At 41.9% G+C, this 15423-nt stretch overlaps 1 protein-coding gene across 1 annotated transcript; it reads left to right on the forward strand.

The window, feature by feature from the left end:
- The first annotated feature begins 4776 nt into the window (after positions 1-4776).
- Positions 4777-11569, forward strand: LOC116720898 (pyroglutamyl-peptidase 1-like). Its single transcript, XM_032564337.1, has 5 exons — positions 4777-4949; positions 5307-5359; positions 8026-8142; positions 9061-9293; positions 9388-11569. The coding sequence occupies exons 1-5, from the start codon at positions 4919-4921 to the stop codon at positions 9587-9589; spliced, it is 636 nt and encodes a 211-aa protein (XP_032420228.1). The 5' UTR covers positions 4777-4918; the 3' UTR covers positions 9590-11569.
- Positions 11570-15423: the final 3854 nt, after the last annotated feature.

Genomic DNA, 15423 nt, shown 5'->3' on the forward strand with positions numbered 1-15423 from the left:
CAAATGCTACAATGTTTTGGGACTAACTAAAAATGTTTAATTCACTGTCTTAATTGTTGAATAAATATTTGGTTCTTTTAAACCGATAAGGTCTATGGTCTTTTGTGAGTAAATATTAGCTGCTTCAAATTCTGAATTATTGGTAATTTAAGCATACACTAGAAAAAAGATATCATTCACTTCACTCAAAGTACTTTAGGAAAGACACTTGCAATTTTAGTTTCAGTCACTGTTTTGCTGTGAAAAATGAAAATAAGCACTGGGTATGATTAAGGACATTAAAATATACATCAAGTATATAGTATACAGTATAATTTAACACATTAATTTGAATATATCAGAATAAAAAAGCAAAATTAATTAAGCAATTCAAAGTTTTAAAAAGAAAGCCTTTTATGACAAGTGTTGGGTTTTAGTTTACAGTACTACACTATCTGTACAAAAAAGCATTTAAAATGTTTTCAAGATACAAAAAAACAGCCGTTACTTCATAACACTTAAACATTAATTGTGGGAAATCTTTTCACTAAAACATAGTATGGCGACTGGTAGGATCGAACTCGCGACTCTGGGATCGGCCTCACTCTTCCCCTTTCTTCTCCCCTCCCTTTCTTCCCCCTTCCTTCCTTTCTTCCCCCCCCCAAGCAGACTATTGTTCCCCAAATTCAGCCGAAGGGGCAGGATGGCCCGTGCCTTTCCAGCCTCCCACTCGGGAGGTTGGCCCTCTTCCCCAACCCTAACCCTAACCCTAACCCAACCCTACCCTCTCGGTCTCGCTACTGATAGGACGGCCGCGGGCTGGGACTGAGAGTGGGGCGGACAGCCCCGAAACGCCCAGGCCTGGAGGCGAGCTTGCGAGGCTGGAGGAACCGTCCGTCGAAGCGCCGACACAGAGTGCCGGGGCCGACGGGGGCCCGCCATGGCAAGCCACGAGTGCTGTTCGGTCAGGTGTACGTGTGTGGTGCTTGTACGGAGACGTCAACCTAGAGCTCAGACTTCCAGCGGGCACGTGGCAGAGCTGCGAAGCCGCCCACAGTGCACCGAATTCGGCCTGAGCCCGGTCCGCCTTTGACTGTGCTTCCACGCTTCCACGGAGCTCAGAACCGACCCAGAGAGGCGCCAGGCCCATCAGAAGGACCGAGGACACTCACCAGACCGGCCAGAGCCCGCAGCGTTACCGCCTCAGAGATCCAGAGAACCAGAGAGAAATTCTGGAAAAACGGCTTAAAATGCTGGAAAAAGCCAAAAAAGTGTCCAAAAGGGGCCTTATCTGAGCTCCAGAAGCCCCCTAGAAGCGCCCTGGATCAAAACACTTTGTCATTTTTCGCCCCAAGTGCTCTTTTCAAACTCTCCTGAAATCCCGCCGGTGGCATATTCCTCCGTAAGGGCTCGAAATCCTATCTATCGATAAAGCCTTGGTGAGGCCCTGTTTTTTTTTGGGGGGGGGGGCAATGCTTTGGAGGTCCGCAAAACTTTGAAAGGTTATCTCGGCTTCTGTAAACAATTTAAAGACGATTCCACCGCACAGGGCCCTTCTCTGGACCGCGGGCTATCGGCCCGTGGTTGATTTTAGCCGAAAATATGCATTTTTGACCGTTCTACAAGCCCTTCTGGGCTAAACTTTCGGGATTTTTCCTGCCTCCTGCGAACGCCCTAGAAACCAAAGAACCACACCAGGCTATTCGCCAGACTCTGGCCTTTCCGGCGATATGTGGCTTTCCCCGGAGAAATGCATTTTAAAAAAATTTTATGGAAGTCGAAAAATCACCGGGGCCTCCGGAGCCTCGAGTCCGAGGACAGTGAGGTGTTGCGGACACAGCCTCCTGCGCATGTGCCCTCCCCTGGAAGTCCGAAAATTTTATTTTATCCCAGGCTGATGGGAGTCACATCGGCGTGATCGGGGCATCGTTCTGGGATCATTGATCCTGGTTTTGAACCTTCTGGTTCCCGGGAAAGTGCATTTTTGACCGTTTTTATGAATTACGGTTTGATTTTTAATTCCTCCTGCAGACGTCCCAGGAACCAGACAACCACACCAGGCTATTCTGCAGACTCTGGCCTTTCCGGCAATATACGGCTTTCCCCGGAGAAATGCATTTTTAAACGTTTTTATGGAGATCGAAAATGACCGGAACTCACTGAGGGTGACATCCGGTTTACGGTGAGTGGCCGGCTTGCTCGGGAGACCAACAGAACCTGGTCCCTCTGGAAGTATGCGAGGACCAGAGCCTAGCGGGGCCTCTGGACCCTCGAGTCCGAGGACAGTGAGGTGCTGCGGACACAGTCACCTGTGCATGTGCCCTCCACTGGAAGTCCGAAAATTTTATTTTATCCCAGGCTGATGGGAGTGACATCAGGGCATTATTCTGGGATTATTGATCCTATTTATTGCTTATTATTATTATTATTATTATTATTATTAAAGGTGTCAAGGTCTAAAAAGCGGAGTCCACCTTTTTCATAAGAATACATAATTACTGAATTTTTAAATATATTTTTGTTTTTCCAAATGAAATTAAATAGCATCTTGTCAATATCTTTGGAGACCTTTTTGTTTACATCCAGAGATAAAGCAGCATAAGAAGTGAAAGTCACTCCGCATGGTTAACAGAATTTGAACTCTCAACCTTAAATCTATCTGCTGCCACTGGTTCAGGTTTTTTCTGAGTTTTGTCAACAATGGAACTAAAGTTCAGTACATCTGGAAACTCTGTTTTTTATGATAATTCCTAAATAACTAATAGATTCTGTAGCGGAAAAATTAAAGTAAGGTCACCCCTTCTAGTTGTATTGCTATATGTTTATTCTAAGTTCTTTTACAGGTATGCTACAAATAGTGGAAATGTAACAATATTTAAGAGCAAGTAGTTAACATTTTTTATATTTAGGCAAAGTCCAGATGCAGCAGAGAAAATGTTAATCACGTCAAGTGATAAAGGTATTTGAGAAGAGCCTTTTTTAGAAATAATGTATCATCAGTCAAGTGGCTGACAATAATTTCTCGACCCGCTACTGTGTTACCTTTTAGTTTGCTCAGTTTAGTAGAGTCTGTGAGTAACTGTGTGCAGAGGAGGAAAAGATAAGGCGATATGAGACATCGCTGCCTGACTTCTCGTTTAAGGAGGAGCTATAAATGCAGGAGAAGTACCAGCATTTAATCTGATTGATCAATTTCCATTTGTTACATTGTTCTGATAGCACTGCTTAAGTAAGAATCAAAACCAAATTTTTTCTAAAGTGTGAAATATGAAATTATGTTCAATGGTGTAAAAAGCATTATAAAAGTCCAGAAAAAGGATAAAAATGTCATCAGAGCATAAATCTGAATAATCAATTAAACCAAGTACCAGTGTGATTGTGAGGATTTAGGTTTCTGTGTTCAGTTGAATCTCTGTTTTCCTGTGTAGTGGGAAAATTTTAAGGTTACTATGATTTTTAGCTGAATTTATGCATAACAGTATTATGATTCTTGTGTGATGTATGAGCTCATGAAAAATGGTTCTGCAGCAGGTTCTCTGGCCTTAGAATTACAATTAAGTCATTGAATTGTTTCTTTATCTCTCATGGCTCCCAGTGAAAGAAGATGTGCGCTCGCTGTCTGTTCTGTAACCAAGTAGATTATCAAACTATGTGAATGTTATGAACCTCTCCCTATAAAACTGTAAGCTGTGTTCTGCTCCAGGCTCTTTCTCCTGACTGGGATCAGTGAGCAGACTTTGAACACTGTTGAGCCTTCAAATAAATGCGAATTAAAAATATATTGGGGCATGCCGTGGTGGCATAGGGGATAGTGCGACCCATGTTTGGAGGCCTTGAGTCCTCGACTCAGCTGTCGTGGGTTCGATTCCCAGACCCGGCGATGTTTACAGCATGTCTTTCCCCTTTCCTGTGAGCCTACTTTCATATAAGACACAGTAGAGCCCACAAAAGGGGTAAAAAAAGAATATATTTTTTCTCTGGTTCTTGAAATACTCACTCTTTGTTACTCTTTGTTAAAGGAAAACTTCCACAACACCTGTTTACCTCTTGATTGCTCCCAGCTGTGTCTTGTTTCCCCTGATTACCTCCTTGTGTGTTTAATCCCACCTGTGTTCCTTGTCTATCCTTTGCTTCTCATGTTTACCAGTTGGCAAATGACAAAAACGGGACTAATTGCCTGGTTTCTTTGAACATAACAATCATCAAATAGAATGACATATTTCATATGTCTCATATATAAAATATGAGTCATAATTTGTTACATTTTTACAAACTCATAAAATTAACAGCGGCAATTATGTAATTATTGAGCAATATAAAAGAGCAATTTGCTTAGTCTTCTCTTACATCTTGACAGAAACCAAACTCTTTATAGATTTATATCAAGGGAGAAAACTTAGAAACATCAGCAATTTTCTCAGCTTTAGTTTAAGCCATATTTATAGAAATTGGGTAAGAAATAAAGGCACTGCGATCATTTTTGTGACAGATTTCTGCTCATCCCGCATTGGAACAGTCTGCTTTTCTGGACAGACTCACCGCGTAGTAACGGTACCTGCAGGAGCGTCGTTTGTTCCTTTCATTTTTTGAATGAACTCTTTGATTTAGCTTATAAAGAATTTGAAAATATAATTTTATTTTACTGTCTTTGTTTATAGTGTATTGCCTCAAAATACTTAAACTGAAAAGAGTTCCATTTCCATTTTTTTTCTCAGAAACAATTAAAATGTTGCTTTGGTCAGTGGTTGTTTTAAATTACAGAATGAACTAGAGAGTGTCTCCAGACACCAGATGGCAGTGGAGTTCATGTATATTTAGTGTGTTCTTCTCTTTTTACAGTGAACTAGAAGAAGCCACCAGTGAGAAGAAACAAACCTGTGATTCCTGGTTGGACTCTATTATTCATCCAGAACATTTCTGTTCCTGAAACACCAGGATAATGGCCAATAAGAAAAAAGTAGTGGTGACAGGTGAGATTCTCTGATTGGTTTAGTGGACAGAGTTAAACGTGTTTCGATGTGTGTGTTTGATTTCTCAACAGTTCTGTGGAATTAATATTCATAAGAGAGCTGTGGTTAAAAAAGGATTTAGCTGTTACCAGGGCAACATAATCGCAAGATGGCACAGTTTTCAAACATGGATGCACATTAGAGTTATTTTGCTGCTGATTTCTGGCTTAAATATGAAACTGAGAAAATAATGAGTCATCATGTGCCTTTGCTACAATTAATGTTTAACTTGATGTAAACTTTAGACTCTGCTTAAGGGCTGACACACGTCGGTGTGCATACCTTCTGCATGTTTCTGATGTTCTCTGTTTCCTGCAGGGTTTGAGCCCTTTGGTGAGCATGCTGTGAACTCGAGTTGGGTGGCAGTCCAGGTAATCATCAGGTTGTGTATCTAATTTAATAACTTTACACCAGTCTTCTGTCATCAGTTATTGTTCATCCAGTCTCTACTTGACGTTTTTTTTTAAAGAACAGACGTTCCTTCTTTTTTATGAGAAGAATGCTATCACACACATCTGTTCCAAATGCTGAGCAAGGTGTGTTCTAGTGACAACATAATTCTGTGTTCAGTGAGATGCTCCACAGATGACAGTGGTCCTGGAAGTTATTAACCTGGTCATTTGGCAATTCTACTGGATTTTCATCTGTTTTCGGTGATCCGTCTGGCATTTCTGCCATTGATCTCAAAGTCAGAGAAGTGAATAATGTCATGAAGTGCGGTAGAGAGGTGGTGAGGCAGACGCAGAGAACCCAGGTTGGAGTGAATTAATGATGATTTAATGGTGAAAAAGCAATTCCAAAATCCAGGCAGCACAGATAGAGCGGAAGGTTAAGAGCTCACAATCTGGTAGCAACTGGTTATAACTAACAACTGACGCAGAACAGACATAAGACAAGACAAGACGAGGACCCGACAAAGAACAAGGAACACAGGTGGGTTTAAATACACAGGGAGACAATCAGGAGAAACAAGGGACAGCTGGGGACAATCAAAGGGTGGACAGGACAACGCAGAGACTCAATTAACTGAAAACAACACAAAAACCTAAATTAACACAGAGAAAAACCCAAATCCTCACAAATAAAGCTGTTCAGTCCATGTTGGCCACACTTCCAAGAATTAAACAATGTCCGAGCAATAGGAATGTTTAAGATGTCGTAATGCTGGCAAATATGTGATGGCCCTAATCTCCACTGTGTTGTTTACAGCACACACAATTTCGGCAAGCTAAAGCTGGTTTATTACATTAGTAATAAATGGCCAAATGTTATACACTGAGTAGAATCTGATGTAGTCATTTAAAACCTCAACACAGTTCATGCCACCAGCAAGCAAACATTTTTCAGTAGTCGAGTTTCAGACCCTCTCGACGAAGCAAAGCGTATAGGGGCTGGCTTTTGACAGGCCAGGCAGTTGTTGGACACTCTTGGATATTGAAGTGGAAAATTACAATAAGGTCACATCTGCTAGTTGTATTGCTGTATGTTTATTCTAAGTTCCTGTATAGTCCCACCAAAATAAAACTATTTGGGTTACATGTACAAGGTTGGGAGTTGTTTTCCACAGCTGCATCAGAACCAAACTGTCTCGCTCCTTGTTTTGGAGCCTTTATCCTTAGTATAAAACTCATGTATTGTCTTTGCCTGGCAGAACTTTTCATCCAGAATTGCTTCATTATTGATGCAATTTGATACGAGCTCTCTCAGTTGTGCACAATTCATAAATAAACCTGATTGAGTAATTTTACCTGAACAGTGTTCGATTATAGTTTTTTTCCACAACAATATCCTGAAGCCTCCTGCACTGCAAAATAGCCTCATATCTTCAGGGCACAAAAACCCATGTAAGTCATTTATTTATGGATCTTATTTCAGCTTTTCACCCTCTTACTACCACAATTGTAACAGGACTATAGCTCCACTCAGGAGTGATTAGAGCAGGGATACCCATGTCCAGTCCTTGAGTAATTTTGGCCTTGGTTGGAAAAGTGTTAAGGTGAGTCAACTCCACATCTTGGAGAACAAACTACTGCACCTTTTTAATTGTGATGTTATCTTGGTGAAATGGATCTAAGACTTTTTAACATGTAGGCATTAAAGGTGAGTGGTGTTCTATCTATACTGTGTTCCAAATTATTATTGGAACACTTAAATCCAATTTGGAACACAAATTGGATTTAAGTGTCATAAAGATAAAATTTTTGTGGTGCTATTAAATGTATAAATGGTATTGTGTGTCAGGGCTCTTTGAATCACTATAATTAATTTCAGAGAGCTGGTTGATTAGTTTGTCTGGTGAGCTCAATTAAAGGAAATCTACTTAAGTAGGATGTTCCACATTATTAAGCAGGCCATCGGTTTCAAGCAATATGGGAAAGAGAAAGGATCTCTATGCTGATGAAAATCATCAGATAGTGTAGTGCTGTATGACAAGGTATGAAAACATTAGATATTTAACCAAAACTGAAGCGTTATCGTACTGTGAAGAGATTTGTGGCTAATTCAGAACAAAGATGGGTTTGTACAGATAAAGGCACAATGAGGAAGATTTCTGTTAGACAAATTCATCGGATTAAGAGAGCAGCTGTTAAAATGCCCTTACAAAGCAGCAAACAGTTATTTGAAGCTGCTGGAGCCTCTGGAACCTCAAGGTGGAGGATCCTCCAGAGGCTTGCAGTGCATGAACCTGCTATTGGGCCCCCTAACCAAAGCTCACAATCAGAAATGGTCACAGTGGCTCCAGCCGTACATGAAGATTAATTTTCAAACAGACTTGTTCACTGATGATTGCTGTGCAACCCTGGATGGTCCAGATGGACGCAGTAGTGGATTGGTGGTGGTCCTGTAGAGGTCTGCATTAAAGCAAATTTGAAGAATCCTCCGACTTAAGACTCTATGACAGTCTCATGAAGAGAATGCTCAGAATTGTTAATAACTTTCTTGATTTGTTAGAGTATTAGCTTTTGCTGTGTGCCTGTGTGGTATGGGGAACAGATATGTTTTCAGTGAGAAGTAAAACTGTGTTGTGTGCTCATAGGAATTGCAGCGATTAGGACTGGGGGAGATGGTAGATCTTCACGTGTGTGAGCTGCCTGTTGATTATCAGGCTGTTCAAGACATTTTACCGTCTCTGTGGAAAGAACATCAGCCCCAGGTATTTAGCAAAATATAAGTTTTGCCAGAAGTTTACATACAATCATAAGTATGAATTATTGTATTTATTGTGGAATTTTAACAGAACATTTGAATTATTCTTTTTTTTCAGGGTTTACTCCCTGTAGACCATAAACCTTTCCTGATTTTTATTTCAAGACCTAGGTGCACACACTTGAATATGCAGCAGTCAAATTTATAAACATGATTTTCATATACATATTTGAAACAAAAGTACTTAGAAGATAAAATGGAAACCTGCAACTTTTTGTAGCCATCTGACTTGATGGATATTTGACCACTCTTTGCATCAGAACTGCTTCTTTAAATGTGTTCTTCATTTTGGCATGTACTGAGCTTTTCACCGTAGTCCAGAAAATTTCTATAGGTTGGAGGTCAGCACCATTCATATCAGTCTGTTTTCTCCATTCAAAAGTCTGTTTTTGTGTGCCTATGGCATCACTGCCTCAGGTTTGTCCATGTTTGAGCCACAATCTCAGGCCACAGGAACACCACTGTCCCCATCCTCAAGGAAGAGTTTTACATCAACAAGGGCTCAGCAAGAAAAATGTACTTGCTTTAAATTATATTGTCAAACTCCACTGAAATTAGAGGTTACTCACATGAACAAGTGAGAGTAACACATTGTTACTTTCACATTTAGTAATCCCAGATTAATAAAGATTACTTTTTTAATACTAGAGGGAAATTAAACAATGTATAAGCCTATGCATATACTTTTGACTGTGTGGAGTTGTTAAAAACTATAATAAATTCATGCCTGCTCATTGTCAAAAGCCACAACTGAATCTGACATCATTCAGATTATGAGTGTACATAAACTTCTGACCAGAACTGTACATATCTTTATGTTTAATAAACAGTCAGCTAATTTTAAACCTTGGTCCCCTGTGAGCAGCTAGCTGTCCATGTAGGTGTTTCTGGGATTGCAACCTCAGTCACTTTGGAGCAGTGTGGCCACAACATGGGCTATACACGTGTGGACAACCGCAGTTTCTGCCCTGCCTCCCACTGCTGCATGGAGAACGGACCAGACTACATAAAATCAGTTATAGACATGGACACGGTGTGCAAAAGGGTCAACGGGTCAAACGTCGGGATAACTGTGTCTGTATCTAAGGATGCTGGAAGGCAAGTGATTCACGTTACACATGCATGAAAGCCCCAGAACTAGAAGCTAACCTTGACTTTATATGATCTAACTGCCATGTTTTGGACTTGATAGGTATCTTTGTGATTACACCTACTACACCTCACTGCATCAAGGCCAGGGGTGCTCTGCGTTTGTCCATGTGCCTCCATTAGGGGGACCCTACAGCAGTGAGGAGCTAGGCAGAGGCCTTCAGGCTGTTGTAAAGGAAATGCTGAACTTACTTGAGGTTGATTACAATGAATGGGGAAAAAGAGAACAAACATTGCCATCATAAGCAATGACACTAAACAGGAGCCTTACTAACCCACTTACATTTTGTAGAAATTAATGAAAAGAGTTGATTTTGTTGTATGATTAAAAAAAGTCAAAACAACAAGTGGAGACTGCAATAGTGATTTGTATATATCACTAGTTTAAGGTAATACAAGCATGAATTTTTCACTTTAGTTCATTTTTTAAGTGCTTAGCACAATCTATCAGTGACAGCAGTGTAAAGGCACAATAATCTCAGGGAAACTGCAATGGAATCAGCACTGTGCACTTGACCTAATAAATGTGCTCGTTATTATGTATTTATTGTCACATTGCAAAGCAAATCAGATACATTACTGTGAAGAAATAAAGTACTTGTTGGTGTATATTTTTTGTGGTTATCTCTTGTGCTTGTTGGTTATTTAATAACGTATGGAGCATTATTAGCCTTCAACATAAACATCCTGCATGTACAACAACAACAGTCTCCCTGCTGGCCAGGTTGGGAGATATGAAAATTTGGGCCAGTATCACTGTCTGATAATAGTACTGTTATTTTAGCCAATAATATTTACAAATATCATATGTACTATAGTTTTCTATATCTTCGACCATGTTGAATACATTGCTTCTCAGTATCAGTTCAACAGAACCTCCAGGTTCCGGTTCTGATGGATTAAATAAACAAAAAAATTAACACTTTCAGTGAAGTAAATAATGAGCCAATCAATGATTGCAGTCAGTTGTCAGTGAAGTGGTTTCAGTGCTGCTGTCATGTTTGGATCTAGTTTTTTAACCCACATGCAGAACACGACAGGAGTAAAGAAATCAGTAGTATAATGTTTATTGAATACATCTGAGCAAAATAAGATGGATCAGGGTCTTTCCGGGGGGCGGGGGGAATCACGGAGTAGCTGGCATACTGGAGGACAACAGATAAAATGTTGAGTTCAAGGTTGTAGGAAATGACAGCTACATGGGTACTACTGGAACGGTCTTACTTATGTTGTCAAATAATGACTGCTGGGAGAGGGTAGGCTGCGGGCTCGGGGTTCGTCTCCTATTTTGCAGGTCCTGGGAGGTGATCTGGATTCCAGAGTACTGCTCGATGGGGGTGGTTCCGGGTTGCTACGTGGAGGCTGCGGTGGAGGACGGACAGGTAGATCCAGGCGTGGAGGGAGGCAGAGGAGCGGTCCTACTGCTAACTGGCAGGTCCGGGTTCGGCTTGAGATCCAACTGAGGAGATGGAAGTGGGACTCGGGCAACCAGTGGGTATTCACCACGGCGTCACGAGGATGGGTTATCCAAAGGGCCAGAACGAGATCTTTACGAGGAGATCACACGGCGTCGCTAGGAACACCTGGGAACAGGGAGGCAACAAAGGATTACTTAGAGAAGATTCGCTAGGAGAAAACACAGAGAGTAACTCCGGGTAGGCTCAAGGTACCATCACTGGCAAACACTCAGGTGAAGAAGTGCAGTCAGTCCTCTTCTCTGAAACCTCAGGATGATTAGATGATGACCAACAGGTGTGCTGAACCGCAGGTAACGCCCTGCCCGGGAGGCAGCCTCTGGCGCTATCCGGTGGACAACCAACGGAACCACAGACGAACAAAAAGGAAAAGAAAACCCCAAAAAGGACAAAAAAAAAAAAAACGATACCTAACAGCTGCACCCTGCTTGGTGCTGCTAGTTCTAGTACGGACATCTGAGAACAGCCGGGCTGAGCCGCGCCGGATTTACTAATGGAAAACAAATCCGGCCGAGGCGGACCGGAACCGAATCGGTTAGAGACGGGCTAATGGAACAGCGCCTAAAGAAACAATGTCTTTGTGGGTCGAGAATCCACAAGTCTGTGGTATTCATCATGAAGACCCAGAGACACTCATTCTCAATTAGCTCTAATAAATCTGGATCTGCATCAGTTTACCAACCAGTCCACATATGAAGCATAATTAAGCTATGTTAAAACTATTTTCATATTAAAAAAAATCAATCTGAAGAATGATTATTTTTTCCTATAGGGTATCAAATATCTGCTAAAAACGGAAGAAGCAAGGAGACTGTATAATTCAGTTTTATTATTTATTTCGGATATACACTAAAATGAACACCTCATTTATGAGAAAAATCAACCACTAACATTATTTAAATTGATGTCAATCTACTAATGGTTTAATTTAGTAAAGAAAACAAATAAGATAAGATTTATTGTCACTGTCATCAACAGATTACAATGAGATTGAGATTTGCTCGACTCGAGTTAAGATGCAGGTTATGTGTATATACATAATATACAAAGATAAAGAAATAAATAGTACAAAATGAGAAATAAATAGACATCAGAAGATGGTTGCAGCGCCTGGAGGTGTCGCAACAGAATTTACATTTTTAACAAAGTGGTGTCAAGAGCAGAAGTTCTTATGCCTTTGAATTTAGTGCCATGATTGCCATCGGGTAAAAACTGTTTTTTAGGCTATTTGTCCTGGTTTTTATTGCTCTGTATCTCTTGCCTGACGGCAGCAGCTGGAAGAGACCATGGTCAGGGTGTGAAGAGTCATTTAAAATGTCCAAAACTTTCTTGTGGAGCCTGGAAGTGTAAATCTGTTCCATAGTGGGGAGGGGGCCGCCTATGATTCTCTCTGCTGCCCTAACAACCCTCTGGAGCGCCTTCTTGTCCGCGGATGTGCTACTGCCGTACCAGACACACAGACCGTACGTGAGCACACTCTCTATGGAGCAGTGATAGAAGGCCTGCAGCAGGTCTGAGGGGAGACGGTTCTTCTTGAGTATTCTCAGAAAGTACAGTCTCTGCTGTGCCTTCTTCAACAGCTCCTTGGTGTTGGTGCTCCAGGTTAGCTTGTCCTCCAACTCCATGCCCAGAAACCTGAACACTGGGACCCTCTCCACACAGGTCCCACTGATGGTGAAAGGCTGGATGTCCGTTTTGTTCTTCCTGAAGTCGATCACCAGCTCCTTTGTTTTGGAGGTGTTGAGGAGCAGGTTATTGACTTTGCACCACTCTGACAGCTGCTTCACCTCATCCCTGTACTCCAGCTCCCCCTTCCCGCCTGAGATGAGACCAACAACAGTCGTGTCATCTGCAAACTTTATGATCTTGTTGCTGAGGTGGTTGGAGACACAGTCATGAGTGTAGAGGGTGTAGAGAAGTGGGCTGAGCACGCAACCCTGTGGCGATCCGGTGTTCAGGCTCAGAGCAGTGGAGGTGTGGGGGCCCAGTCTGACCCTCTGGGAGCGACCTGTTAGGAAGTCCAGGATCCAACTGCAGGTGGCTGATGGGAGCCCAAGGTTTGCTAGCTTGGACACCAGAGGTTGGGGAAGTATGGTATTAAATGCTGAGCTGAAGTCCACAAAGAGCATTCTGACGTAGCTCCCCTGCTTCTCTAAGTGGGTCAGGGCAGCATGAAGTGCTGTGGATACAGCGTCCTCTGTGGACCTCTTTGCTTTGTAGACAAATTGGAGAGGGTCCAGCTCAGCAGGCAGGCCAGCGAGGATGTGACTCCGCACCAGTCTCTCAAAGCACTTCATGATGATGGGTGTGAGTGCCACTGGACGGTAGTCGTTCAGGGTGTTGATGTTGGTTCTTTTCGGCAGGGGGACAATGGTAGAGGACTTTAGGCAGGGAGGGACAGTGGCTTGAGAAAGGGACTGGTTAAAAATCTTTGTGAAGATTCCAGCCAGTTGGTCTGCACAGTCTTTAAGCACCCGTCCCGACACACCGTCAGGTCCCGCAGCCTTCCTTGGGTTCACCTTCCTCATCACCTGCCTCACCTCACACTCCTCTACTGTGAGAGCAGAGCTGCTGTGGACAGGCAGCTGTGATGGAGCTGTGGTAGGTGTCGCCTCAAAGCGGGCAAAGAAGATATTCATCTCCTCTGCCAGGGAAGTGGTTCCCTCCATGCATGGCTGGTTGCTGGATCTGTAGTTTGTGATGTGCCGAACACCCTGCCACACCTGCCTGGTGTTGTTGCTCCTGAGCTGCTTCTCTATTCTCCCTCTGCATGATGCCTTAGCTTGGCAGATGCCTCTTCTCAGGTTGGCTCTGGCAGAACTGTAGAGTGCTTTGTCCCCAGACCTGAAAGCAATGTTCCTGGCTTTCAAGAGGCCCCGGACCTCCTTAGTCATCCAGGGTTTCCTATTCGGATAGATCCTCATGAGTCTGTTCCTGGTGACATTGTCCTTGCAGAACCTGATGTAGTCCAAGACTGCTGAGGTGTAGTTCTCCAGGTCTTGATGTGCAAAAACCTCCCAGTCAGTTCTCTGGAAGCAGTCCTGTAGTTGGTGAGAGGCATCCTCAGGCCAGATGGTGACAGTCCGGGTTGTACTGGGGACACGTTTCCACAGGGGGGTGTAAGCAGGGATCAGTAGCAGGGACACGTGATCAGACTGGCCAAGGTGTGCTAAGGGTTTAGCCCTGTATGCTTGTCTGATGTTTGTGTACAGCTTGTCCAGAGTTTTATTACCCCTGGTGATATTAATTTCATATAGAATAGAATAGAAGTACTTTATTCATCCCAGCAGGGAAATTACTTCGCAGTTACAGCAGAGAGACAAGACACAATAACAACTACCACTGAGTAGTAGTTGTAGATAAAATAAAAAATAAAAATAAAATATAAAATGCTATAAATTGTAAAAATATAAAATGCTGTTAATATAAAAAGCAACTTAGAGCAGTGCTTGCAAAGATTCAAAAAATGCAGATATGTATATTTAAATATATGTACAGCAAGTGTGCCACAGTGCAGTTGTGCAAAATTGGACTGATTAGTGCAGAACAATGATTTAGCTTTTATTGTATGTTATTGTGTAAGTTAAATTCTGCAGATTTTCAGCTGTTGTACAATGTGTACCTTCTTTGGTTTTGAACTTCAATAAAGATTTAGAACAAGAAGAAATTTGTCTCATGTCAAGAAATGTTTTTAGATAGTAATGTTTTCTCACCAATATAACTTTCTCCACAATTGAATCCTGTCAAGACAGGACATGCAGCCATGACCGTAACGTAATGTGTATAATTTTCACATTTTCACACATGTTCAACTGTGCTTTGGTTTCAGAGGTGGTTTCAACAATTACATTCACATTGTTGACTTACTTTCTGCTGATTATGCAGCAAAAGGGTAAAAAACGACAACAACAACAAAAAAAATCCATAGCTAACATGCTAGTTGCTTGAGCAAATAAAGTTTTTGCAGAGTAAAACCGGAAGTGCACGGGAAATAAAATGTCTGCAAAAGCCCTGTACATATTTGTAAAGCTAAACAGACAAAACATATGGTCAAGCTTGGAAATAAATGATCAAGAAAGTGATCCTGAAAGCCCTGTGGACACAGAGTTTGACTCAGGCACAACTTCTTCTGGACAATTTACAGATTTTCAGCTTGAAGTTCCATTTGAAGAATGGATTAAATTTATACCAGAAAGAGTTGAATACAATGACAAGTTTTCATCATCTGGCAAAAGGGAATACACAATTTTAAAACCTGGCACTTGGAGTCACATAATTAATGATCTGGTTTGGATAAAGTTGAAAAGCACATGTACATTTGTATTGCAAAGAGCAAAAGTTTATCCAACTGACACTAGTAAGTACATTGATATCAAAGGCTTCTGTAAAGAGTGTCAAGGCCATAATGACATGTGACAGAGAGCCAACGGTCAACAGCCCAATGGTGCTCCAGTGTTCTATCGAAGGCCATAGAACCATCTCCCTGCACACTGGGAAGTCCAAAAGATTCATGTCAGGAACCCTTTGTGCACAGGTTTCAAAAGAGTTGTGTGAGGGTAGGAGGAAACCAGCTGTATGGAGGTCAGCAAAGGCATCAGAGTTGA

This window comes from Xiphophorus hellerii, chromosome 6, assembly GCF_003331165.1.
Source record: "Xiphophorus hellerii strain 12219 chromosome 6, Xiphophorus_hellerii-4.1, whole genome shotgun sequence".
NCBI lineage: Eukaryota > Metazoa > Chordata > Actinopteri > Cyprinodontiformes > Poeciliidae > Xiphophorus > Xiphophorus hellerii.

Bases quoted from the DNA above. Each gene is read 5' to 3' on its own strand.
- LOC116720898 (XM_032564337.1), top strand. From the start codon at position 4,919: ATGGCCAATAAGAAAAAAGTAGTGGTGACAG. The intron at 5,360-8,025 runs GTAATCATCAGG...GTGTGCTCATAG, and splicing joins CGAGTTGGGTGGCAGTCCAG to GAATTGCAGCGATTAGGACT. The intron at 9,294-9,387 runs GCAAGTGATTCA...TGGACTTGATAG, and splicing joins GTATCTAAGGATGCTGGAAG to GTATCTTTGTGATTACACCT.